General features: G+C 41.3%; 1 protein-coding gene across 1 annotated transcript; it reads right to left on the bottom strand.

The window, feature by feature from the left end:
- Positions 1–3,714: 3,714 nt before the first annotated feature.
- On the bottom strand, positions 3,715–26,907 carry LOC306789291 (chromodomain Y-like protein 2). The gene is made up of 7 exons (XM_079285169.1): positions 26,849–26,907; positions 16,276–16,882; positions 10,750–10,967; positions 5,044–5,216; positions 4,734–4,944; positions 4,434–4,577; positions 3,715–4,161 (listed from the first exon to the last, which is right to left on the bottom strand). Exons 1-7 carry the CDS (start codon positions 26,870–26,872, stop codon positions 4,003–4,005), a joined length of 1,536 nt encoding a protein of 511 aa, XP_079141295.1. The 5' UTR covers positions 26,873–26,907; the 3' UTR covers positions 3,715–4,002.
- Positions 26,908–27,422: the final 515 nt, after the last annotated feature.

Genomic DNA, 27,422 nt, shown 5'->3' with positions numbered 1-27,422 from the left:
AGTGGAATCAGTAAATTTAAGAATCCATGCTTCGATGTAATGTGTCAATCAGGATTTTCATGTCTTGAAAAGTCCTTAAAGGCAAACACTGCTCATAGTGTAAAGAGAATCTAAGCTCACAGGTCCAGTTAGTATTTTAGAGTATAAATGGAGTACAGTGCTATACCTGCTCTATATGAAAAGTGTCAAGATAATTTGGCACTATACAAATAATTGACAAGTCATATGACCCCTCTTTGTCTAAGGATAGTGTCCTCGATCTTTCTTTGGCTGTCTGCTCTTGTTCGATGACCTCGGTGTTCACGTGACTGAAAGTTCACATTTAGGTCATGAAATGACACCTGAGCCATCTCCATTTGCTGAGTGAGTACCAGGAGATGCTGTTGAGGCCTCTAAATGATTAGTAGTTGGACCTTTAAGCTTGGATCCTCTTCCTGCATTATTAGGTATCGTTTCCAAAGGTCTTTTGTGTTTGTTATGTTTCTTTTACTATTTTAGTTATTTCCGAGTAGGCTTCAATACCAACAATTGATTGTAGCAGGCCTGTGACATCTCTTACTTCCTCACAATCAACACAGGAAACATCAAGTACCTCTGTCCAGCTACTGAGGTAAAAGACAAAGATGTTTTAACAGAAACCAGTTCAGAATGAAGCTCATGTTCTTTATATCTGAATCATTTATAAGATATTGCAATATCACATTGAGAGACTGACTCTCAACATGCATTTTCTTATTGAGAAAATAATTTTTGCTTGATAATTATTTCGAGGAGGTATCGTAGGGGTTCGATATGTGACCTCACTCACAAAGTCATGTTGGGTATGGTTCTGACTGGAAATTACTACAGCTCTATCGACAGATGCCTAGATCGCGGTTTGAAAAACGTTGAGACAGAAACACATGGTGAAAGCACTTTTTCTTTATTTGAAGCAGCTCACTCTACCCATCACAATGTATGGATCAATCTTTGACATATATTTAAATTGTAAGGCACCCCAAGGTGTGCTTTGAGACAATGTGGGAGGGGGGGGGGGGCATGTGTGATGAAACACATACATGAGACCACACGATAATGTGTTTATAAAAGACTATAAATCATTGAGCAATAATGAGCAGGTTTTTTTTTTAAATTATAGCTTATTTACTTCAAATTTCAAGCACACTTCAAACATGCTGAGGTGGGAATTTGGATAACAGAAACTAAGAGTTCAAAACAAGTAAATAAATGCATTTGATATCTCAGGTGACACACTGAATATAATTTGTAATATTTGACATACTAACTAAAATGAATAAATACATAAAGACCCATGTGTTAAAGGATCAGCGATGAACGCTCAGTGGGCCTGAGAAATGTACATTCTGTGGCCACATTAAACAGGTCACTGTTTAATGTGTTTAACTGTTTAATTCATCCCGCAGCACCAGTTCTGCTTACCAAAAGTGGCCCACTAGGCGGCTCTTCTTGGGACCCTAAAGCCAAGCAAGAGCTGTTGTGGCCCGATATAACTATATTCATTTTCTGTTGGTAAATCACACTTAATACCAAGTGTGATGCCAACAGAAAAGGAATATAGTTGTAGAAGCAGATGTAGGAACCCCTCTTGTAAAAAAAATAATCACCACAACTGAGAGATTATTTAAACCTAGTCTTTGGTCGCCAAACTGCCTGTTTCTTCAGGTGATTATAGATCTGGCAAGTTCAGATAAATGACAACTTCAGGCGCACTAAGATGCAACCACAAATTATTTAGTTTTTCATGAAGTGAATGTTTAAACAAAATGTATTTTAGTTGAGTACTCAATGACCTAAATGTGATAAATGCTTCATCAAACCATTGCAACTATTCCTTTCACCCGGACAGAAAATCATTAAACAACCCGATGGAGCAGTAATGATCCAATATGCTTGAAATTGTCAGTTCTGAAATACAATAACAAACATTTCATTGATCATCTGTTCAACTTTTAAAGCTCGGCAAAATACAATATTATATGTTAAATGATCTGACATGGTTCTGATCATTTACAACTAAATACTTCATCTGAAAAGGTAAACATTCAAGTGACAAGAGTGTTTACACATTTGGGTTTTGAAATGATATACCGTAGGTATAAATGATCTGACCCAGTTTGTCCATCAAAGTTTTGATGGTGTAATTTAGAAAGGGTGATGTAGAGAGCCGGGCGCTAAGGAAACCACGTGGCACGGTTATCTCTAATAAATACAAAAATATACTGCACCATTTCTAACAATACTTACAATGTTTGTACAAAACATACCCTGGTATCCAGGCAGGCAACACATCTATATGTACATGTATGTTACATGCAATTAGTAACACATAGAGTCTACATTATATATTATTCTGTGCTGCATGTGTACCACTGCAAAAATGGACAAATATCTTCTGATTTTTACAAAACAATTTTCACAGACCTACATTTCTTTGGAGTAAAAAACTGAAAATAAATAGATCCCTACATATAATGCACATTGCAATACACAAGTTCTTTAACTCTTGAATCATCACATGCGGATAAAGTTGACTCCAGCTACACGACTGGACGGTTGCATTTCCACAATATAGAACACTGATAATAAGTGTAGTCACAATGTGATTAACTTGAGGTTTATCATCACTTCTGAGCGCTCTAAAAAACAACTAAGAAACAATTGCCAGGTAATACCAAGATGATGATCACACATTTCACACAATAGCTATCTGCATCGACAACTAAAGCCATGTAAAACATACATGAACCAGCACAGCGCTGCATGTACAGCGACTATATGTCGCTGAAACTTTATGGGATACAATCCATTGCTGATCCTTCCATGTCGTACTTTAATTGACTCCTCTAAAGTCACTTTGTATTCAACATAAAATGCCACTTAATTAAGAATGGACACAATTGTATATTTAGTGCCGGCATTCCTGTGAGGCTTCCAGCGTTCTCCATTTCCACTTCGCGTTCCGATCTGCATTTCAATTCAAACAAGTCTCCCTTGAGAGAAAAGTCCCAACCTAAATGATTTTTAATTTGTATGAATAAAAGATGAATCAAACGCTTGTGGTTTTTGTTGAAGTTGATAACTAAAGACAGAGCGATGTTGACAACAGGAGGATGATCTGTTATGTACTTATGCACTAATCACCAGACGGTCTCATTAGTACATGGGCATTCATCTTGGTTTCGTATAACAGAGCAAATGAATGGTGATTATGATAATGATAACAAATTTACTGGCAAACTAGATGTCGGATACATGTAATAAAGACTTTAAATGTATGAACAATGACTCGTATGATGAAAAATAACTAAGCTTTTCTTTCAATTATCCAGTGTTTCATGCGATTTCAAACAGTGACTGAATGTGATCCAGGGACATGAATGAGCGCGTACTGTATGAGCATCTGGGGCCGGTTTTCTTCTGCCCACAGAGAGGATGGAATGTGCACGTAAGGATCTAGAAACAGCATCCTCATGCAAACTTTGATTTGCACTTCAGCTCAAAACAAAAAGCAACTAAAGAAAACCCTTATATTCAGAAAGTTACTCTTTTACACACTTCAAATGAATATATATTAATATATTATCACGTGCTGTACATTGACTTCATGCCTCCTGATCATTTCATAAACACATCCGTCGCGCATATGTACAGAAACACTCTGTACCTCCCTGAAGAACCTCGGGCAGTGTTTATTTAAGCCGTGCACATTTGGCCCTTTTGCTCTTAGAATAAACATCTGGACAGTTTCTGGGTCCAATAAATATAAAATACAAGTTGATGACAAAGGAAGAAGATAATGAAGTTGTTGTTGGTGGACATGTAAGCAAACAGAACTCCAGAGAATCCCCTCTGCCGATGGATGGAAACAAAGACCCTCAATGCAACTGTTCCTTTAGTATGAGATCACGCCGTTGTCATCCTGGATATCCGTCTGGAGATAACCTTTGTCCCACATCGATTCAGCTTTCCAGGTGTGGATGATCACTTCTCATACGCCTTGTTCTGCAGGTAACTGAAGAGGGCCTCGAGTCCTTTGGTTGAACACCACAGCTGCTTCAGCATCTGGCACTCTTTCTCGTTCACTTCCTCCAGGACTGACATGAGGATACTCCTCACCAGGCATTTGGATTCTTCCAAAACCTTAAAAAAACACACACACACACACACACACACACACACACACACACACACACACACACACACACACACACACACACACACACACACACACACACACACACACACACACACACACACACACACACACACACACACACACACACACACACACACACACACACACACACACACACACACACACACACACACACACAGAAAGGGGAGAATGTCATTTGGTTACATAAAAAAAACAAAAAACATTTGCCATCTGGGTCGTCTAGATCAGGACCTACCACTGCATTGCATGATGCCATCTCCTTCACGCGCAGCATCACTTCTTGGTTAAATGTGGTCGGCCAGAAGACCTGCGACACCAGACCTCGACTGCATGCTTCTTGTGCTGTGAGTTTTCTTCCACAGAACAACATCTCGTTGGCCTGTCATTGGGGACAGGAGGGTGACTTCAATATGGCATGCAATCCAAATGTTCGATTTGGGTAAATGAATACAGGGCAATCGGGTGGTTACAGGAAGATATCGATCAATTAGATAAAGTGGGGTTCGCCAAAGGCCTTGATGTTGCTGTGACCCACCAGAGCTACACCCAGGATCTGGGGGAAGGTGTAAGAGGAGCATCCAGAGGGGGTGAGGTGGAGCGCTGCACATGGAGTTTGGAACCAGGCCCTCTCACTGGCCCACACCACATCACACAGGGGCAGGATGGAGGCCCCTAAGCCCAGAGCAGGTCCGTTTATTGCTGCCACAATGGGTTTCTTGAAGTGGATGAATGCCAACACAAACTCCCTAAAGGGGCCACAAAACAATCAGTACCAACTCTGTCAGGTCTAATGGCAAGTGAAAAGAGAGTCAGTGTTCATGGTGGAGAGATTTCTTTCTTCTTACCGTACGGCATCTGCTATGCGGCTGCTCTCTTTTCTGCGGTCAGTGGACAGACGGCCAATCAGGTACGAGGGCTCCAGGCCACTGCAGAAAACTGTCCCCACAGAGCTGAGCAATAATAATTTACTGTCATCAGCAGCTGCATTACCCAGGGCTCGACACACTTCCTTCATGATCTGAAAAAGAAACAGGAGATGCAAATTATATTCTAAACTCTGCTCACACATGAAGCAAGGTTGAGAAATAAGGCTCGACATCCACTCAACAAAAAAAGGTGTAGAAATAATGACAAACACCAGGAATGCATGAATGCTTGTTGCTTAAGAAAACACCGTTGGTAAAGTACATGTACATGGTAAATATATAACATTTAAAAGTTAGATTTTGGTGTTTCTAGCAATGTTAACGTTACTCTCGGAGCAGCTCTGACTGCAGATGAGATGTTTACATGACAACTTGCTGGGCAGCTCGTTTCCTTGACAGCCTGATTGCGGCAATTAACTTGTATGCTGTAGTGGGAGACCAACTGGATAAGTAAGAAAAGTTGTTCATCAGATGCAATAAATTACTCCAATTACTCTCTCTTCATTAATTCTTAGGAAATCATCAAAAGAACAGCAAAGAAAAGCAATCAATGGCCAGCACTTGCAGTATGATACCTCAACAATATAGCATTCTGTGCAGACGGAGAGAATTCAGCAGTTCAGCATCAACAAACAAGTTTGGCCTTCGTCTCATGTGAAGGAAGAAGAGCAAGCCTACATTGTCAGACAGCCGACCTGATAAGAAGTCTGGAATCCCAAACCACCACATCACTGTCTGCAGTCAATCTGCCCACACTCTTGCTGCATTTTAATCAGATTATAACCCTTGACCCATATTAACCATTCAGCCTTAAAGTGAATGTAATGCTAAATGTCTCACAAAGCACATAACCTGTCCCCAGTGTTAACTGGATGTGAGAGAATAAGAGTGACATTGTTCAAGCAAGGTGAATTAAAAATCCTGCCCAGATACAAGGAGCAGAGATGGGCAGATGCTGGTTCCAGTCTGTGAAACAGAGGGGAAGAAGAGAGCAGTGAAAGTGACGCTCGTGCGCAGTGAGCAGATGTATCAAGGACAGTCATAGACAAACAAAGGTGTTATCCGCAACAAAGAAACTTGCAGCAGCAAGCATCAGCTCCCTCAAAATGAAATCAACACCCTTAGGGGTGGGTATAAGTCAATCAATCATGTTTTCTTCGTGTTTTGTTCTGTTCATTGAAGGACAGATTGTTGTTTTCAGTTTCAGTTTTCTACAGTTAAGATAATTTATGTATCTTTTGAATTTTCTGTAGGGCAGTTTCTGATTTCTCCAAGCAGACTTAGCTCGTCTTTCTCTGGTGCTACACCCGTAACCACTCCCTCATCCACTTATTCACTGCTCCCTATAGAAGAGACAGTAGTTTGCTCCAGAGAGCAGTAGAGTGCCATGGAGATGCTTGAACTCAAATAAAAAGAATACAATTGCAGACAGTGAATATGATGCACTACACAGTGAGTGGGGAATGATTTAGGACACAGTCAAGTCTCAGAGAGATCTAAGCAATTTCCAATTTGATATAAAAATAAAATAATAGTCAAATACTTCTCTGTTCATTCATACGGCAAAATATAATGGCCGGTTATTGTATTCATTGTGTCGCTCGATATAATCATCAGAAAGTCACACAGCACAGGAATGTGTGTTAAGCCAGAAAGAGGACAATTTAAGAGCTCAGGTCAAGGGAGTGTTTGGATAAAAAAATGTTCAGGGACATTTTTGAAGATTTTCGAAAGCCATTCAGGAGGCACGTCGGCAGGCTCTCTTGTTCCTGTAGCTTCAAAGACTGAGCGACAGAGAGGGAGCTATCGGAGCTGTTTGATAAGCCCACAGCTTACCGGGCTTACTGTCACACATGAAAGTACACACATGTGCGCACACAGACACAGTGTAGGCCACTTCATTGCCTGTGAAGGACGGCCTGCCGTGCACACGTCGCTGTATCAAAGCAAGAACCCCCCTCTAAGACACATCCTACAATCTGACGGGGGGGAAATCCTGTTCACTTAGATTTATGATCCAGAGGTGGGTGATTAATTAAGACGTATTCCATTATCAGAGGCTAAACTCACTATTATATGAACAGACCTCGAATGAATCTGTATAAAACAAACCAGTGTTTTCTAATTGTCAACTCGCAGTAGAATACGTTTTCAAACTAGAACTTTCTTTATGACATGCTTAATTATTAAATCAGCAAAGAAAATTGTACCGTAAATATCGACCTGAATGACAAACGGCCTTTTCACTTTGCAGGATCAATACCTAAGTAAGTAAGTGCAGAGGAATTGCAACATAAAGGCATGTTGATCGTGAAAACGTCATAATTCATAAATCATATCTTTATCAAATTAAAAAGAATACAAAATGTTGCAATAGGTACCATAAAAAGTCCCAAAGCAAAACGACTGGGGAAAGCCTCGACTGAACTGTGAAAGCAAGTGACTGAACACTTCTAGGGGGAATTTAAATGGAGCAGCTTGTTGTTGATTGAAGTGTGGAAATGAGCAACCAATCACCGGCTGGTAGTTTCCTGCAGGCAGCCTCTACAAGTGGATCATCATCACAATGCAAGAAGCTGCAGCATCAGAGCGGAGAGACATTCAACCACACTCCATGTTGCAGACATCCCAGCACTATCAAGCTGTCATTGTTTTTAACCTTTTCATTGAGAATGGCTCATCTAAAGCAGCACATTGTGACAGTGGCAATCATAAGTCGACACGTAATCACTCAGAAATAGTGTTAGTTACAATTACAGGCTCCGATAGACCTTGTACATCCCCGTCCATCACTGTGACAGATTAGAATTAATCACAGCACAACTCCTGAATGAAGAATGTACGGTTTGTTCTGCCACTAAATCTTTGATTGATATGGAGTTACCAGGTGATCGACAGATTGCTGAGGAGACAGGAAGAAAACATGTCAAACGCCAATGAGCACAGCTTGTAGATAACTGTTGAGACTTCACCATGTGGCTGGAACAAAGAGAGGTCTGCATGTAAAATTCAAAGCCTAAACTGTGGAACGGCGCCAACTCGCCGTCAGGCGTTACAATCTCACCTGTGTGTGAGATTTGGTTCAAACCACAATGCTGGTGGCCTCATTGGACGAGAGCCACGGGAACCTTAGGGAGTCCCGGTGACACGACCATGACATCACCAGGGCTATATAGACCGGCGCATACCTTCACCCTGTGCCGTCCAAACAACGTTGGTGCCTTTAAATAAAAAAAACCCGAATAGTTCTAAATTCGCTGGTCAAAGGTCCTTGGCAGGAGAAATTTTGCCGAACAAGTCCCAAGAAACCACTACAAAGTGATCTCAAGTAAGAGGCTTTTGTCTGGGCAGAGATGGGTCATAGTGTGTTGGTAACAGTGTTTGGTTTCACTGTACTATTTACCGTGTATTGTGTATGCTGCGGTCCGCCGAGTCCCGTTCAGTGTTGTGTGACATAACTGATGAGCTTCTTGCTGCTGTAATAGTTTCGTTCCACACTGCTGAGCTTTGTTTTGTTTAAATCCGCCACCACGAGTAAAGTTGGTAGACTGCATTTTATCAGTACGATGAACAGAGTTTGCCAGTTGGGATCCTGTGTGATAAAACTACAGTTACTGTGCTTTACTGCTGCAGTGAGGATCGGTCTTGTTTTGAGTGCTTTCTTCTCCTTTTCAAACTAACCCACACATATACACCGTTACGGTGTGTCATACACACGTGTCGTGTAAGTGCGGCCTCCATTGTGTGTCTTATTAGCCATTAAATAATCGCAGCCGCTCCGCCATTGTTAAGTCTGGCATGACGGGACCGCGCACGCGCACGCGCACACGCACACGCACACGCACACGCACACACACACACGATCGCTTGTTGCTTTTAAGTAGCATCATCGATGTTTGTATATTTATATTGCTGATATTTGATCGGTATTGTTAGAGATAAATAAACTCGGTTATAGTTTCAAAGAGCAGTTTTCTGTGCTTATTTGGTGTATATGTGTTGTGATAATAGCTGGTTGTTTTAGTCAGTGCTCGGATTCAAACCTTCACTGTTCACTCTGAATGTGGAATAGTACCGGTACTTCTTTGACTATTGACATTTTGAGTGAACACAAATTTTGAGACGTAATCAAGTTTGGTTATTGCTCCCTGATCTCAGGGTGGTGACCTGTTGTTATTAATATATGTTAATAATCCTATTGATATTAATAATTGTATAAAAATCAATAATTACATTGTCATACTTAACGATAACCAAAGCCGCTCCTGCCAGATCCCAATATTACACACCCTAAATGCCTGTGGAGAAGACTCAGCTGGTCCACCAGCAGACCTAATCTAAAAATAGAAAGTCCATGTTTACACGTAAGGCTGGGCGATTTGGAGAAAATCAAATATCACCATATTATACCTTGCATTGATAATGCAACAATATTGTAGGGTTGACCATTGGTCCATTACAAAATGAGATGTAATGACGGGGTAAAGGCCAATAACAGAACATCCTGGTAAACTCAGAAAATGACATCACTTTACTGAAATGCAGCCTTTAAAACCAGGAGAAGACAACAATTCTGCCATATTACCATATTAAGATATCCAAAATCTAAGACGGCATCTCGTCTCATATCATTATATCCATATACTATTGATGTATTGCCCAGTCCTATCTACATGTGTTCAATGTAACGATACATCAACTATCCATCAATCATTTACTGAACACTTTTTGTGCGTCAACATTTCATCAAGCACCAACATTTGTTTTCAGTCCTCATGGCATTTTATTTACTATCGCACAAGCAAAATGAATCATTGTATTTTAACAGCTGTGTTCGTATCTGGACAACATTGTAAAAGTGGAGCAAACAAGTGGTTGAATTGTTTGGTCCTCTTCTTTACCATGTTAAATATATCACATTTTCATGATTCTCCATCCTTCTCTGGCAGCGATCCCTAGATCTTGTTGCTCACTGCCCGTTTGTACCAAATGATCCGACACCAATTGGACAAAACTGAAAAGTTAGCGTCAAAGTTGTAATCCCTTGCAGAGACGTCAGTGTTATTTCTACATAGCAAGCAGTGGCAATGTTTAGAAATCTGGCCACTTCTAAGGGCTCCAGTTCTCTTGAAGAATAATGACATAATGCTCTATGAACCTTCTGCATCATTTTCTCTAGTTCAACTGACATAATGGCTGCAATAACAACAGATGGCATATTGCTGGATTACACGTACCGCTAATTACTCTACTAGTTTTGAGGAAATTCGGTGTCAGTATTAAGGACAGAGCCCAGGAGATATTTCATAACCTTTTTTTGCAGAGTACACACGCTCCGTTTCAACAATGCCCTGTGTAGGATTAATCCAGCTAAACATATTCACACCTGGCAGCTGTCAAATAAAACCACAGTTTTCTAAAGTTGTCTCTTAAAAAAAGCTTCCCTGGAGCAGTTGGGGAGTAAGTGCATAGCTCCAGGGCATGTCTGAAACACTTAATGAGGAAACTTTTCTCATTTACATTTCCCAACCAGAGCTCCATGGCAACGATACATACACTTCATCCATTGACGCATACCAGAGAAACACAAAGACATAGGGGACAAACGTACATTCCGGATCTCACCTCTGGTGTCAGAGCGTTGTTGTCTGTTGTTTGGCTGGCGAGCAGGACGTGCGTGAAGCCTTCCTCCTTCCTGACCACGATATCTCGGAATCGACAGTTGCTCTCGTTCTGTCGCACGTTGTACCGGAGCCGCTTGTCGAACACGTAGCCTTTCTCCTCGGCCAACTTCCGCTTTACTGAGCTGTGTAGATGCATCTTGCCATTGGCCAGAGGGGAGCCTGAGACAATGACACAACAGGTCAGAGTCTTTTCAGACTTGTGTAGCTATTAGACACCTTCTGATAGAGTTGAAAATGAACACCCCCCCCCCACCCCCCATGACAGAAACATAATCAGAACTTCTTAACTTATTGGAAAAACAGAAGTTAGGATCTTTTATTTGCAACTAAAATTCGTCATTAAAAGAAACTTTGAATAGAGTCAGATATATGTACATGCACACCAAGTGTACACTGTTTGTACCAATTCAGTTGTCTTGTTTTCCCAGGGATGTTGATTATTTTGAATTTGATAGTTATTTTCTATATTAAATTTATCTTTTCAAGGAAATTTACAGCGGCATGTCACTAATTTACCAAGATAGCAATCACCTATTTCTGAGTCACGTGACAGTATTTCATCTGCATGACATCTTCGCTGTCACTGCGGGATTCGTTGAATTTAGACTTTTGTTGATTGCATTCATATTTCAAGCTTGGATACCATACACAGTGCTGAATATATTTTTGCTGTTTTGTGAAACTTTCACATTTGAAGTCATTACTTTTCATCATTTTCAGGCCTTTTCGCACAGAGGAACCTTGACTTATGGGTGCAGTGCAATCTCTAGAGAACCATCATGAAAACAATTCACCTACATTCCAAAAAAGCTTACTGTGAAAGCTGAGTAACCCAATCTCTCTGCACTGCCATCAGCTGAATGGATGAAAGACTAAAGAACCATGAGTTAAGCAGTGCGAGTCCTTCATCTAAGATATAATGATGCAGTAGTAGGAAACAAAAAACCCCAAATAAGCCACACATCACTCAGGAACACAATCACAGCTTTTCTCACCGGAGCTAAGTGATGAGTGATGCGATGCCTTTTTTAAAACTTTTTTTCCGCTAACGTCAATACAAAGGTGGGTGTGATATGTAAGAAAAAAGTCATGTTTTTGTGTTCTGCTACAGACTTTAAACTACCAAATGCCTTCAATGGGAGCCTCAGTCTGTTTTTAACCATGAGTGATTTCAACATGAATAATGCAGTGAAGCTTCAGTCGGCCCTTCAAAAATCAGTAGAACTTCACTTTTGAGTTGGTCGCTGATAGAAACAGCAATAGCAAACTGAATGAGAAAAAAACAGATAATTTTCTTCGAGGGTATTACAGAAACAAGTAATGGTATTAAAGCTGAAGATATGAGAAATTGCCATTAGATGTTCAAATTCTCAATAAAAGTTCTGCAATGTATCATCCCTCTTTCTTAAACTGAAACATATAACAATTCAAATTACAGTTAAACTCAATAAATCTGGGTTTGTTCTTCTAACAAACAGAATTATCTGGGGTTTGACAAAAGGGAATTTCAGATGAAGAGTGTTTCAATTCATGTCTACAAAGGAAGACCATGAACAGAGATCAGCCTGGATCCATAAACAGAGATCAGCCTGGATCCATAAACAGAGATCAGCCTGGATCCATAAACAGAGATCAGCCTGGATCCATAAACAGAGATCAGCCTGGATCCATAAACAGAGATCAGCCTGGATACATAAACAGAGATCAGCCTGGATCCATAAACAGAGATCAGCCTGGATCCATAAACAGAGATCAGCCTGGATACATAAACAGAGATCAGCCTGGATACATAAACAGAGATCAGCCTGGATACATAAACAGAGATCAGCCTGGATACATGAACAGAGATCAGCCTGGATACATAAACAGAGATCAGCCTGGATACATGAACAGAGATCAGCCTGGATACATGAACAGAGATCAGCCTGGATACATAAACAGAGATCAGCCTGGATACATGAACAGAGATCAGCCTGGATACATGAACAGAGATCAGCCTGGATACATGAACAGAGATCAGCCTGGATCCATGAACAGAGATCAGCCTGGATCCATGAACAGATATCAGCCTGGATACATAAACAGAGATCAGCCTTGATACATGAACAGATATCAGCCTGGATACATGAACAGATATCAGCCTGGATACATGAACAGATATCAGCCTGGATACATAAACAGAGATCAGCCTGGATACATGAACAGAGATCAGCCTGGATACATGAACAGATATCAGCCTGGATACATGAACAGATATCAGCCTGGATACATAAACAGAGATCAGCCTGGATACATGAACAGATATCAGCCTGGATACATAAACAGAGATCAGCCTTGATACATGAACAGATATCAGCCTGGATACATGAACAGATATCAGCCTGGATACATGAACAGATATCAGCCTGGATACATAAACAGAGATCAGCCTGGATACATGAACAGATATCAGCCTGGATACAGAAACAGAGATCAGCCTTGATACATGAACAGAGATCAGCCTGGATACATAAACAGAGATCAGCCTTGATACATGAACAGAGATCAGCCTGGATACATGAACAGAGATCAGCCTGGATACATGAACAGAGATCAGCCTGGATACTCAGCGTTCTTAGCGGCAGCAGTGATTTGAAATGGTCGTAGCACAAGAGGATGTGGCTTTGGTCTCACCGACAGTGGTCCAGACACGTGACAACAGCATGCTTTACATTTATGGACAATTGGTGCTTTTAGAAATTGGTGCAGAGTGCTACCATTAGCTAGCTGACTGTCACGGAGACGCCAGCATCTCAATCATTGTTGTAAAATGAATGACATTTGCAACATCCATGCATGTGTTTCCAAAGCTTATTGAAAGGTAATGGTATCATGGCAGTATGAATTGATAGCCCCCTTAGGTTATGGAAATTATGTTTCTGTGATGAGACAGAAATTTGAAGGGAACGTTTCATGAACTAAAGTCAAACAAACCAGCGTCGAGAATGACACCTGCTTGTCATATATGGCACTCCTTTTCTTACAATCCTTTGCAAAAAATAAACAAATAGTTTGAGCTTGTGTGCACATTCTGCTGCAGTGGACAATCACAGAGACACCCTCTGCCAGTGCGGCAGATTAATGGGTGGAGCTGAGGGTGCTGAATGAGGTGAGCGGGTAGTCTTTCAAGGGTTAGGTAATTAGGATCCATAATGGCTGCCAGACCAATAGCCACTCGGTTAGGTTGATAGTCCTAATGTTCTCACAGAGAGGACAAGGTCTCACGATCAAGCTGTGCTGCTTTGAAATGAGTGCACATCTGACGGACTCTTCATAGAACTTTAGAGGAAATTTTCTATTTTCAACTTCACATTCTGGCCATAAGTTGAAAACATTTAATAACATGACTGAGGTTCATGGGAGTTTGGAAATAAGAAACAGCGTCACCAAAAATCATAGATAGAGCATCATAAGCACATAATTCATACCAATATACACACGCTCTCTGTATCTAAAAAGGAACAGTAAAGGTACCCTGCACCAAGAGGACAAAACATTCCTTTAACGGGTATTATGGACAGTGAGAATGGACAAAGCATATTCATTTTACCGCTGACATGAGTTTATTGTTATTCGGATATGAATGAAAACCGTTCTGATCTGGATTTTCTGTTAAACAAGCCGGGAATGACTTTTCTAACACGCATGTAATGATTAACTATAGTGGTGCAGGCCATGGACTGTGACCCAGGAGAGAAATGTAAAGGAGTTATCAGCTGCTCCTGTAAAGAACCGTAGCGGGAGCTTTTAAGAGCGTGGCGGCACACGTCTCTATAAATGTGCACCTGATAAAATATACAGAATTTATCCATCATGAAACAGAAAACACTCTTCATGGCAATCTAATCTAATGTAGCTGCCTCATATATGAGGAACTTTTATATAGAAAAGTCCACCTTCCACTACAGTTTCCATTAAAAACGAGCCGGTACATCTGCATGGTTGATGTTAGCCAATACTTTTAGCTTACCCCGGCCCAGATAAATCAAGATGTGCCTATAAATGTATGACAGCTAATAAGCAACAATACATTGCAGTACAGACAGGCCAACAATGTGGTTGAGGTCATTTAGAAACCATCGTCACCATTACATCGATTGCTCACAGTTTCACTGAACTATAACAATCGCTGAAATGATGAAGTTGGAGATTCAGAGTTATGAAATGAGACTGGGAGGGCTCCGGCAATTGTTCCATGTTATAATCGTAAACTCACCCCTCATATCTTCACAATTCACAGTTCTTTATTTACTATATTTAAGTCCACATTTACGATTAGAAATATGTCTCTATAATGGTAATTACTGGTGTTTACTTTCCATTTTGTAAGACAAACTGGCAACTACAGCAGTTGCTATTTGAAAATTAAACCTTCGGGATTTCAACAAAGTTAAATGATTTCTTCATGAGAATGCAAAAAAAACAACTACAAACCAGGGTATTTACGTCATTGTCGCATGGTTTTTGAATATCCACCAACACTCTCTTCTTATGTCATTTTGGCAATGTTTCAACTGTAATCGCTGATGTCTCCAAACTACCCATTTAGTCATCGCTGTCATGCTGTTATTACAGAAATGTCTGAACTAATGGTGGACATTAGACACACGCCTTCTGTCAAGCTGGGGCCTTTAAAAGGGAGACCATGTCACCTTTAAAAGAAGAAAAACATATTCTCTTGAAAAAGGAAAGCAAAAAAACCCAAAGCAAACACCCACACCCTTGTTCAACTCAGTAGACTGACAGCTTTACGTGGTCCGGTATCTCGCTGAACCAGTAGCTTATGGTGGCTCACGTTAACACACTTTAGCTAGATATTGCTGTGTAACTAATGAGTCAGTTTGCTGACTTTATGACTCCTCTACTTGTGCTACTGTTACATTTTATTTTAGCATTTGACATTATCCTGTACCATTAATGTCACTTTCCTGTACTGTAATTGTGAGTCATTTCAATGTGTGATGGTTATGGGAGATGGTGTCTGTTAAAGGGTGCTAAAATACAAATATTGGATAAATACAAAAGTATAAATTATCATCCTTATCCAAACATGCGGAATAAACTACTTGACTGTTGAGTAAGGTTTTGTTCCTGAGTTTGATAAGTAGTTATTTGCATTATTATCAAATATTATTGTCTTAATTTGGTAAGAAAACTTAGGAGTTTGGGGTTCACTTTGGCTCGCTATAATGTTATCATATTTTCTATACACACACACACACACACACACACACACACACACACACACACACACACACACACACACACACACACACACACACACACACACACACACACACACACACACACACACACACACACACACACACACACACACACACACACACGTCAATATCTGTCAAAAATAAATAAATCCAGCACCACCTGACCTGTATTTTTCATTTCATTCAATCTTTTAACAACTTACCTTGCTCAGCGGTGAACTTCTGTCCAGTGGTATCCATGCCTCCCAGTTCTCTATCCAGTCTGTCAGAGGGCAGTCTGTGGGACCTCGCTGCAGTCCTGTACATGAGAGGATCCATCTCTCCATTCTGGAGTCCGTTATGAGGAACCCTCGCAGGAGGAACAAAGTGAGGCCCTCCCGTTGGAGGAGCCTTATACGTCATGACTTTGCCAATTCTGTCCCCTAAAGCATGTTTCCCAGGTCCAACACCCACCTTCCTCTGCTTCTGAGTGGGTACTGAGCCTCCACTTCCAATCCCTAGAACAGCTCCGACTCTAACCCCAACAGCCGGGCCACAAGTCCTTTTCTTCTTTCGGGCCTCAGACCGAGCTCTGGAGTTTTCTGTAGCAGATGGCTGGCTGGTGATGAGGAGCTCTTGGCGGTTTTTTGGAACCTTGTGCCGTTTGTGTGAGTGCAGTCTCAAGCTGTTGAACTGGTCAATGAATTCCTCGCAGTGCAGTAGGTGGTGCTCTGGCTCCCATGTGTCTTCCTTACTTCCATAACCTTTCCACCTTATCAGGTACTCCCACTTACCCTTCTTGTTCCGCCTCTTGTCCATAATCCGCTCCACCTGAACATAGCACACATAAAGAGACAGTATTGTCATTACTAAAAACATTTTTATTAACCAGAATAACTCGTTTTTTCCAATCTCTAAACACTGCTGTGTTTAAGAAATAAAGAAACATGAACTGTATGTACTGATTACCCTGATGAGCACAAATGTTCACAGTGTATTAGACAAAGACCGTTACATGTTAAATCATTTCTAAAAACAGAAAATGGCATTAATATAGTGTATACAAATTAAACAGCTCATAAAACAATTTTGCTGAAAAGCAGGGCTCTGTGGGAGTGTGCGGCCTCCGGGTGTATTTCATTTCCAAGCACCACACACAGCTGCATTGTGGGTCTGGCAGCCACAGCATTGAAGGATGATTGTTTTGGGCAGTAATGGCACCAACAGGCTAAACTTTATACTTGGGATGATTATTTATCATATTGTTTCATGTGGAATTGTATTTTTGTGTTGGATCATAGACATTGCTTGGGACTGTCACATCTTACAAAAGGTACATTTTGTGACATATATGTCAAGTTTAAGATAATAGCTAATTCCCTGCAGAAGAAAGATAAGAGACCAGAGCTGAGCTGCGATGAGCTGCAGGCTGCTATCATGAAGAAACCTTCAACATCAACTTTTTGAGGTCAAACCCAAACTGGAAATGCCTGTGTATTTTACAATTATATTAGACCAGCAGACAGCACAACACATCAGCAAATGTTACTATTTCACACAGTCACTTAAAGGGATGGGACGATACAGATGACTTGGAAAAGCTGTCTAGTTCTCGCTATCACGGTAGAAAAAGAGAGAGAGTGAATGAAGAGAGCGAGATGTGTGTGTCTCACCCCCGCTCTGGGTCAAACAGACACACAGACCCACAGCTCATTACACATCCATGACACAGACAGAGAGCAGAGGAGAGACGGAGACAGCAACGTGACCCGGTCGCTATGCTTTGATTCAGACCTCACCTGCGCACTGCTATTGGCTGGGGGCTTCACACCCACTGCCCGAAGGCTGATGCCCAGAAATAAACACAGCAAAATAAGAAGCAAAGAGAAACTACTGGCACTGGGTCTCTGCAGATACAGACATTGACACACACTTGTGATTATTTTTGCATCAGTCTATACATTGTTTTTAGGAAAAAGCTGCAACATATAAAAGTACAGGAGTTATCATGCAAGAAAGAACAGAATCAAAACATGTTTTATTTTATTTTAAATGTATTTATGTATTCATGGAGACTTGTTTTTACCTTATTTAAGATTCTAATATTTTTACTAAAAAAGGATGTTCTCTACAAAAAGATGTGTGTCCCATGCAATAAAAAAACATTAGTTTCTTAACAAATTGTAAGTTAAAGTGATGGCTGTATGTTTTGCCCATTTTAAGAGCTTTAAGCATATTTTGATGATTATCGGGATAATATCGCATTTATTTTGTTCAGGATAACCATGACATCATATTGTCCCATGTCAAACCCGGTGTAAAAAGTGACAGTAACCGGAAACTACACTAATTCTTAGCTAAAGGTAAAGCATGAAGTAAGAATAGAAAACAATTTGAACCTAAGATCTCCAGTTCAGTGGAAATGAAATAGAAATAGTCCGGGTGTCTTCCTCCGTTTGTTTGTTTTGTTGGTAAAATGACTTAAATTAGATAAATGTGTGTTTTAATTAAGGTAATAGCTGTTGTTGCATTAAAAACTAGGCAATTACGTATTCCATCATTTTCTAAAAGACTTACTATGATAGTGTCATCTATAAACTTCACATAATACGTGTGTCTTATCACTCAAATAATCATGGTTTATTGTGTTTAGTTGGTTAGATTTGCAGTTCAGAAGGCTCACTCCAGAAGACTCTGAATGGAAGATTTCTGGGTGTTCTTAAGTACAGACGCCCCTCTTTTAGAGTCTTTAATGTCAGTCAATAATGTTCATTCAACAGGTTGGAAGTCAACTCCAAATGTTAAGTTTCCATTGACTGGTAATTGATATACACTATATTGTGACTAGATGTGTTAATTCACCCATTGTACCATTGTTGACACATCGCAGACATATTGCACGCAGGTTTAGGTTGGATACATAAGGTTTCTTAACATTCCCTCACATGGTGGCACATTTATTCTGACAAACATATGACTTGCATTATAAAAGAATCACACGCAATAACACCCTCAGACCTCATGTAAGGCTCTTCGGATTTTACAGCAGTCTTTGACAGTTACTCTGACGATACATGCTGAATACAGCTTTTTAGTCTTCAAGACTGGTACGTTTTATCTGTTGAACAATACTAGGACATTTATACATCCGGGCCATGACTCTGATGGATAATGGTTGGAAGATTTCATCAGAGTCTTAAGTGCAGCTGTGGTAATAACTGCTCGTCGTGTTCTCAGATGTGCTGCGCACATTAACGGGAGTAAACAGCCTTTGATGGGTGAGCCGCAGGGCTGTCACAGAAATGAGCAGACGATTAGGTTGCTTACAGTCCCAAACAGTGTTACACGTAACAGCATTGCAGAGAGAGACGCATGCAAAGTAAGGAGGGAAGAGAAGGAAGGAAAAAGCTTGGGGTAAACTTCACACAGACTGGAGCGGTTTAGAAACACTTGATGCTTCAAGCAGCAAACTAACTGAAAAGACTCCGTCTACAATAAGCCGTCTAATTTACAAAGCACTATTATCGTGTTAGCACAAGGGATTCTGGGTCATTTTCGTAGAGACCTCTGCCCATAGTGAAAAGCCTGAACAATCAAACGCGTTCTTCCTCTTTACGAATTAGCAAAAAACAAAACTGAGCATCACGGCCAACATATGGTATGTGGGACAGACGAAACAATTCTAACTGGAGGAAAGCGCCATCCAAAGACGGAACAGACTGACAACAAATGAAGAAATTGTTATTTTATGGTCCTTACATCGACGGACAGAATTAGCATAAATACAGGTTATGACAACAGATATGCTGTGTGTTTGACTGTATTGACATTTGAAATGAACTTTCACAAAGAGAGTTAGAGTTAACACAAGTTAACACTTTGCTGCTACGCATACACAAAACCCTCCCTGGACAGCTTATATCATTGTTTTGCATAAAAGGTCAGGTTTTCTCGTACACACTGTTCCACCAATTTCTCGCACACTCGGAGAACAATTTTAGAAAATTTTGGGGGCGAGAAAAATGGTGTTTTAGAGTGGAGTGGAGGGGGGTGGGGGGCTGAAATGGAAAGAAAGAGATGCATTTACAGATTTAACGGCCTATGTGTGGACGTACTCTTCTAACACCCACACCAACCAGTCCAGAAAACCGTACCTCTCCAGTCCAGTCCAGTCCAGAGAAATGACAACATCCAAGCCACACTAACACACTACAGTGTGACCAAAACCTCTGAAAACATTCAGCCAAATGTAATGACCATCATATGCAAGTAACACATATTATGAGGATGTCCCATGCAGTAATAGACATTTTGGTTGAGTTCACGTTTTGTTTCACTTCCAAATGAACATTCGAAATAACTGGGTTCAACTGGGGACTTAAAACCTGTTTATGTTATGTAATGCCCCCTCATAATGACGAGCAAGTACCCCTTTGTTTTGGTTCTGTGTTACCACTCTCATAGTGTTGTTTCTGGCCACAGCAAGCAGCAAAAAAGCTTTGATAAACTGACTGTACGCTACCTGTCCAGCACCAAATAACAGATAAAGTTAGTGACCACTATCTGGTGAACACGGTGGAGAATGTAGCCGCTTAAGAGCCAGCCGTTTCCCTCAGGAGTCAGTATTGAACCTAAATGGCCAGATGGCCAGAAACACCAAATGAAAGCTAATGTTGCCTTGTTGCTGAATGAGAAAATGTTTACAACACGTTTACCATAAGAACCTTATAAGGTGATAATATATTATTGTTGCATTTACAGCTTGTTGAATTGACCTCAAATGACAATCATGAATGCAGATTCAAGTATATTGTCATAACTACGTGTTGTGACTGACCAATGAATACTTTTTCAGACACAAATCATTTTTCTTCTCCCTTATGTTCATACTGAAATGTCTGGTGCCCATTTCTACTGAGATCAAAGCTTCTCTTCTTTGCCACAAGGCCGAAGATCCCCATCATCTCTGTCATTAAAGGAAACCTTTTGGAGACATTTGCTTCGAGATCAAAGTACGGTTGATATAAATCAAGGTTTTATGCAGTGATATTTACAGGTTGCCACTTTACAATTATAGGCCAGTGCAGGAAAAAGGATGCATCTAGTCCCGTAAAAACGGGTTGCCGCTAGTACTGTCCATGGTGCTGTTGCCTGTTCTACAGGTGGCAAGTCGTCTAGTCCGCTTTCTGCTGGGTATCGGGCATTAGCCAACTGTCTGCACTGAATTGAGGCCTTTGGGATGTTTTGTCGATGCTGTCCTCAGCCTTGACGCATAATCTTCTGCCAATAGACTGCAAGGTGGGGAATTAATCTGCCCTCCCACATGGGTCAGACATGGGGGGGCTACAGAAGTACTCCAGTAATAAGAGTATTGGCGGAAAACTCCTCCACCACGGCTGATTCCTCATCCACTTCTGCAGTATCTGAAAGGTGATCCCCCCCCCCCCCCCAGTGAGTAGTTGCCATTATGAATCCAAAAATGATACATATTTCCACACAAAAGGCTCAGCCTTTACTGGCGCAGGGTTGTCTCCCACATCGCTTTTTCGAAAACCGATCCATTTTGTGTCCCTTCATCAGAGAGGTCCGAGCTAGCAAAACAGTGGCAAAACCGTCTCTATTTACAGTCTATGGGCAAAACACGTTCGTGTCTACCCGACGATGCGTCGTGATGAGCATGGGGACATTGAGGCGCTCATGACCGGGCCTGTCTGGAGAGCGTGCCGTCTCCCGAACCCACTCAGGCACACAGCTGCTTCAAACCCTGGTAGCGCACCGGTGTCGCTGCTCCCTAGACAGCTGCACTGCAGGGATTATCTATGTGCGCCTTCAGATGAGCGAAGGAGCTCATCTGAGGGGCATTCTCGATGAGCAGAAAAAAACAACAATTTGCCTTTTGATGGCCAATATGCCAAAAAAGCTTTAAAATGGCAGTCCACAAACCAATGGGTGACCACAGCTACTTCTCACATACAGTCTATGGTGAAAACATCTCCTTCATACAACTGTGTTTACTAAAGTTTCATGCCCAAAAATGAATTCTACAAGATTACATTTTAACATAACGATCATTTTTAGAATTTCCTTTACCCAATACTAATTTTTACTGAATAGAGCTTGAGCGCATCACGTAAATCAAAATCCGTGCAGGACTGTGCTTACCAGCTGCTAACATCTAACGTTAACTCGTTTTCCTCCGGCCGATCGAACCACAAATTTGTTGTCCCAAATTCAGCATTATCTGGGAAAAAAACAGGGTGCATCCCCGGGACACGTGGATTGAGAGTTTGCTGCGTCCCAAACACATTTTCGTTTGGCCCTGGCTCGATGGGATGCCGGTAGTCTCGAGTCCTGACTGTATCTACAGTACCCTTCTCAGAATGTTGGCATCGACTTGATCACTAACCCCAATTGCTTAATCTTTCTTTCTAATAAACATTTGGTAGTTATATATAGCCCTACATTCCACATATTATTTTTGCCACCACAACCCTCCTTGTGGCTCTTGTGAATCCCACTTGGGCAATATTTTACGACTGGTTTGCAGAGTTGGATAATTTCCCACACATAACTGATGGTCGCAAATGACCTAAGCCGAGTTCATGTCTTCTCCTATTACTTGTGCAATCCTCCCTGAAATGCATACTCGATGCAATGACTGACTCCGACCTGGTGCATCTGTTTGACAAATAGAGCAGCATGTGTTTTATTTACGGTACTTACTGTAGTAATTGTTTTTACACTGGTTTGAAGCATATGCATACAATATTTTCTTTGTAATTAGAAAATAGCACACTGATGTCAACTGTCATCGGTCTGATGTTTCCAGGGAATGTGTTTGCTGGTTGTGCATGTAGCGTGGGTCTTACGTCCTAGTCTTGCGAGTTCCGCTGCATTTGATTGGTGCAAATAAGCACGACTGAGTGTGGTCAGACCTGTGCTCTGTTGCACCTGTAAGCACACCCACAAGTGATGTCAGGGTGTACATTACACACCTGTCTCGAGTCTCTCGACATCCCTGACAGACCATTGTATGTTCCTCTCACGATGCTTTGGGCTAGATGATGCTGAAACAGCATTTGGCAGCTGTGGGAGGATATGCCCGCCTCCATTCTTCAAGCTACTGAAGCGCCAAGTGTTACTAAACCGCTTTTGTCTGTGTATGCAACTTGGGCCTTTTATCTGCCTTCTCCACTTTTGATTTCCTTGCATGAGTCTTTACTATGCTGCTATATGGTAAAGTGTGACGCTATCTGGTTCCGTAAGCATTCAAATCTCCTGTTCATTTCAATGGCTCCCCTGCAGTTCACACATCAAAGGCTGTTTACTCCTGTTAATGCGATCAACACTTCAGAGGAAATCACGGGTACCGTAGTTATAGCCACAGCATCATTAAAAACTATTTAAAAACTTTCCAACCATCCTCCGTTTCTGGTTTAACATTCAGCAGGCAATGTCAGGTCCCCTCTAACTTCCACTGAAGTAAATATAAAAAAATCCACTGCCTGCCAAAGGGACACCATTTGCTAGATCTTGTGAATTTTCACGATTGTGTACCTTCATATTAACCAGCAGGCTTCTGATGGAATCTAGCACAGAATAAAATATTAAAGTTTTCCTCCTGAAGTTGGATTTGTAGTAGTCTTATTTTTCAATCCGGATCCCATCACAGCACAGAAACTGCCCTAATCAAAGCCACCGACGACCTCCTCTTTCCCTATGATGACCACTCTCTCAACATCAGTGCAGCCTTAGGAACCATTAACCACTCCATCCTCCTTACCCGCCTCGAGTCCTCCCTCCACATCACTGGCACAGCCCTCTGCTGGTTCAGATCATACCTCTTCGACCACCACCAGTTCATTAGCATCAATAAATTCAACACTGACACAGGCCCAGTCTCTCAAGGTGTCCCCCAAGGTTCAGTTCCTGGTCCACTCCTCTTCATCCTCTACATTGCTCTTTTAACAGGTGTTTGTTGTAAACAAAAAAAGATTAATTTCATTTTATTCAGCCGTTATTTAACCAGGTTTGTCCCATTGAGATCAAAGATATCTTTTAGCCTTCAACGTTTCAAAAATGAACATTAACATTTAATTGTATCTTGCAGTCTGTAAATTAAATCAAAAAGCTTACTTTACTTATTTAATTCAGATTTTGGGAACAACAAAATGCAAAAAGTCATGATAACGGACGGTTCTGAAGAATATGGGGAACCTCAACTTAGGTTACATTTATTAAAAAAGTAGTTTGGCTCTAAAGATAATTTTGTTCTTCTAATGTGTGCAAGCATGTTCAAGTATTGAACGCGCCGAGTAAACAGGTGAGCAGTGAGCATCTCTGAACAGCAACTGATCCCAGCAACTGTTGTCTTCTTAACTACATTGTGGAATTGACAATGACATTGTTCCGTTTATTCACCATGCAGCTGCCTCAATGCATTTTACAAAGTCAGCAAAAAACCTTACAGTTGTCCACAATTGTGCAAAACATGCTTTCATACATCAGCCATCAGATAGCTTGACGTCAGGATATCTGTTCAACACAACTTACTACCCTTTTCTCCATTGAGACAGAGAACAATGACCTAGTTTACAGACGAGGCACGCAGAAGATCAGAGTGACCGTGAATTTTAGGAACGCTCAAAACTGGAGCTCTTACTGACTGAATAATGAATTCAGACAAAACCAGAGGAATACTGAATTTTACCCAACGTGGTCTCAGCCTCTCTCACTCAGTTCTGGAGGTCACTGCTCGCTCATCCCAACGCATTTGTGAATATCTTCTTTCTAAATGATGTATCTTCTAACTTCCTATTTTAAAACACTCTCTTACAGCTCCATCAAACAAACCACCTCTACAAAACAGTATTAGCTAGTTTATTGGTGCTGGCACTCCCTGCACAGACTCTTCAAAATCATTACCTGCCATAAAGTCCAACAACAGAAAACACTGTTTTCTATATTTCAAATGTTTTTAAATAAAAGCTGTATGGCACCAGCAAACTCCGGTCAGCTTATCAATTCTGGTCACCCTAAACAGAACTATCACGGATGGAGCTGCTGTCATGTCAGTAGGGAAACAACCCAAAGACTTAACAGACTGTTGATGTGCCATACCTGCCAAAGCATTGTTACCAACACAGAGAAATCATATTTTGTGAGCAATAAACCTGTTTAACGCTGATCAAACAACCAGCTCCACAGAAAATGAGTCAATGTCCAGTCATCACAGGGTAACACTGCCACACGAGGCAGGTTACACATAAAACCAGCTGCTTGTATGGAATGAACAGCATTTTTAATCTAGTCGTCAAATTGAAATACAAAAAGCACTTTATTGCGACTACTTCATTGACGTACACAACTCACACAACTCCATACAAGTCAGAGGCTGACAATAATGCTTTTCCCCCCACTTAGCTTCTCCGTAATTACTGAATGATATGACTTGCATAAGGCATAAGACAAACAGGTTTTGCAGCTCAGTTGGTTTGTATGAATGCATGAAGATTTACCCAACTGAAAGCAGCCTAATTAATTAAGCTGAAAATATGCAGTTAAAATCCAATTTGTAATATACTGTGACGGAAAACCTTTCAAGTAAATACAACTGTCAACAGCCAAAACACATGGACTCAAGAGGCCGGGGATGCAAATTTATACTTCTGTCAAATCTATAGATTTGATTTCTTGAGTCCATGGATCCTCTCATTTGCAGCACTGTGTTGATTTTCCAAATTAAATGGGTCTCTTGGATAAAGAGCAATAATAAAAGAAACAAATATTACAGCCTGCAGGGCTACCTGTAATGACACGGTTTATAAACCTGGCCAACCTATTGGCTTCTAAAATATGTCCTGCTTTACTCATCATAGTCAAGCAGTCAAGCAGTGTTACTTCAACACTCTTTAGAGCGCCCCAAGTTTCTTTTTCAGATATACATTTTTCTGGCATGTCTGAATTGTGCAATTTACTTTAAAACATATATAACTTGTTGAGTCCAACTATATTTGTTTGACATATAAGTCACCAGACACTGACCCACCATCTCTCTGTCACCATGACCTAAAACATATGACACCATGTCAGGAGAACACCGGCTAATGACAGCGAGTGCTTAAGTCAGTGAATCTGATATAGAAATCCGGCTTCATGCTCACTCTGGCAGCGGGTCCTGAGTGATGTTGCGCTCGAGGGCAGCGTGACCTTCCTGCTGGCCATTTGGGCAACTTTTACGCAAAAAAAAAAGAAAAAAAACTGTCGGGACTCATAATTTAACAAATTTCGCACATCAACCGTGAGAGAAGCTCACACGGACTTGTTTGCACCGCTCGGTAGAAATAAACTGGTGTCTCGTCGCATGTGCCAAACAGCCTGCGGAACAGTCACACCGCTGGAAAGGCTGTGATGACTAAATCTATTTTGGCATGGCATGCGCACCTTGAGAGCCATCACTCCGTCTGGAGCGATTCACCATGTTCGTCCGCTCAGCGCTGCTGTCACTTTACCACGACTTTCAACTCGGCGGCAGGCTGAGGAGTTCAGCCCGTAAAATGACACATTATCGATTTACTACGGCCGCGAAGAATTACGTCAAAAGTACATCAGAAGCGACACAAAGTATGAGCAGAAATGAACGAACCTCGTCTTCGCAAAGCACGAGAAGGGTTAGTTTCGCCTGTTAAAGGGCTTAGTACACCGCTTTTTACAGACGCGACGCCCTCCCCTTTACTTCCTAATTCCATTATTCGTCAATATTACAGAGCATTTTCCCTGGACAGGCTTTTATCCTACCTCGTAAAGGTCTCCTGAAGCCATTGTGGGGTGCGGACTCCGGCGGCGCCGCGTTCTTGCCTGCCTTGTTGGCTTTTCTTTTTGGACCCTATACTCTCTCGGTGTTTCGGCGAAAGCCCCGATAGCCGGGAATTAGCGAGCAGCCGTGTTATTCTGAGCAATCCGCAGTAGCAGATCAGCAGACAGTGTCAATCGAGCCCGGCGCTGCGCGATGGATCGTTCGACACTTAAAACAAACAAGCATCGGGGCGGTGCTGTTTACCCAGAGATAAGTGGAGGACAGAAAATTAGTCCCCAGCTAAGAATGCACCGCCCGATGGTCTGCATGCGCCCTCTGTTGCAATCCAACCACTCAACGGGAGAGGATATGCTGGATGTCTTGTGTTCACACAGACAGTTCCTCTCGGCTCACTCTACCGGTCGACTTTACCGTCAACATGATTTAACCGTGATTCAGGAACCGTCCGGAGCAGATTCATTGGAACTATTTATAAGCAATGATGACTTACTGGAAGCTACAAACTGTGCTTGTTGACATTTAGGCTTAGGCCTTACCCCTTTTTAGTGTCAAAAA

Source organism: Melanostigma gelatinosum, assembly GCF_949748355.1.
Source record: "Melanostigma gelatinosum genome assembly, chromosome: 2".
In the NCBI taxonomy this organism is placed as follows: domain Eukaryota; kingdom Metazoa; phylum Chordata; class Actinopteri; order Perciformes; family Zoarcidae; genus Melanostigma; species Melanostigma gelatinosum.
This window is presented reverse-complemented; position numbering and strand designations above follow the sequence as displayed.

Coding starts and splice junctions, on each gene's coding strand:
- LOC306789291 (XM_079285169.1), bottom strand. CDS start 26,872: ATGGCTTCAGGAGACCTTTACGAG. Junction 10,968..16,275: donor GAAGTTCACCGCTGAGCAAG/GTAAGTTGTTAA, acceptor TCATTGTCTCAG/GCTCCCCTCTGGCCAATGGC. Junction 4,945..5,043: donor CGCATAGCAGATGCCGTACG/GTAAGAAGAAAG, acceptor TGGCCCCTTTAG/GGAGTTTGTGTTGGCATTCA.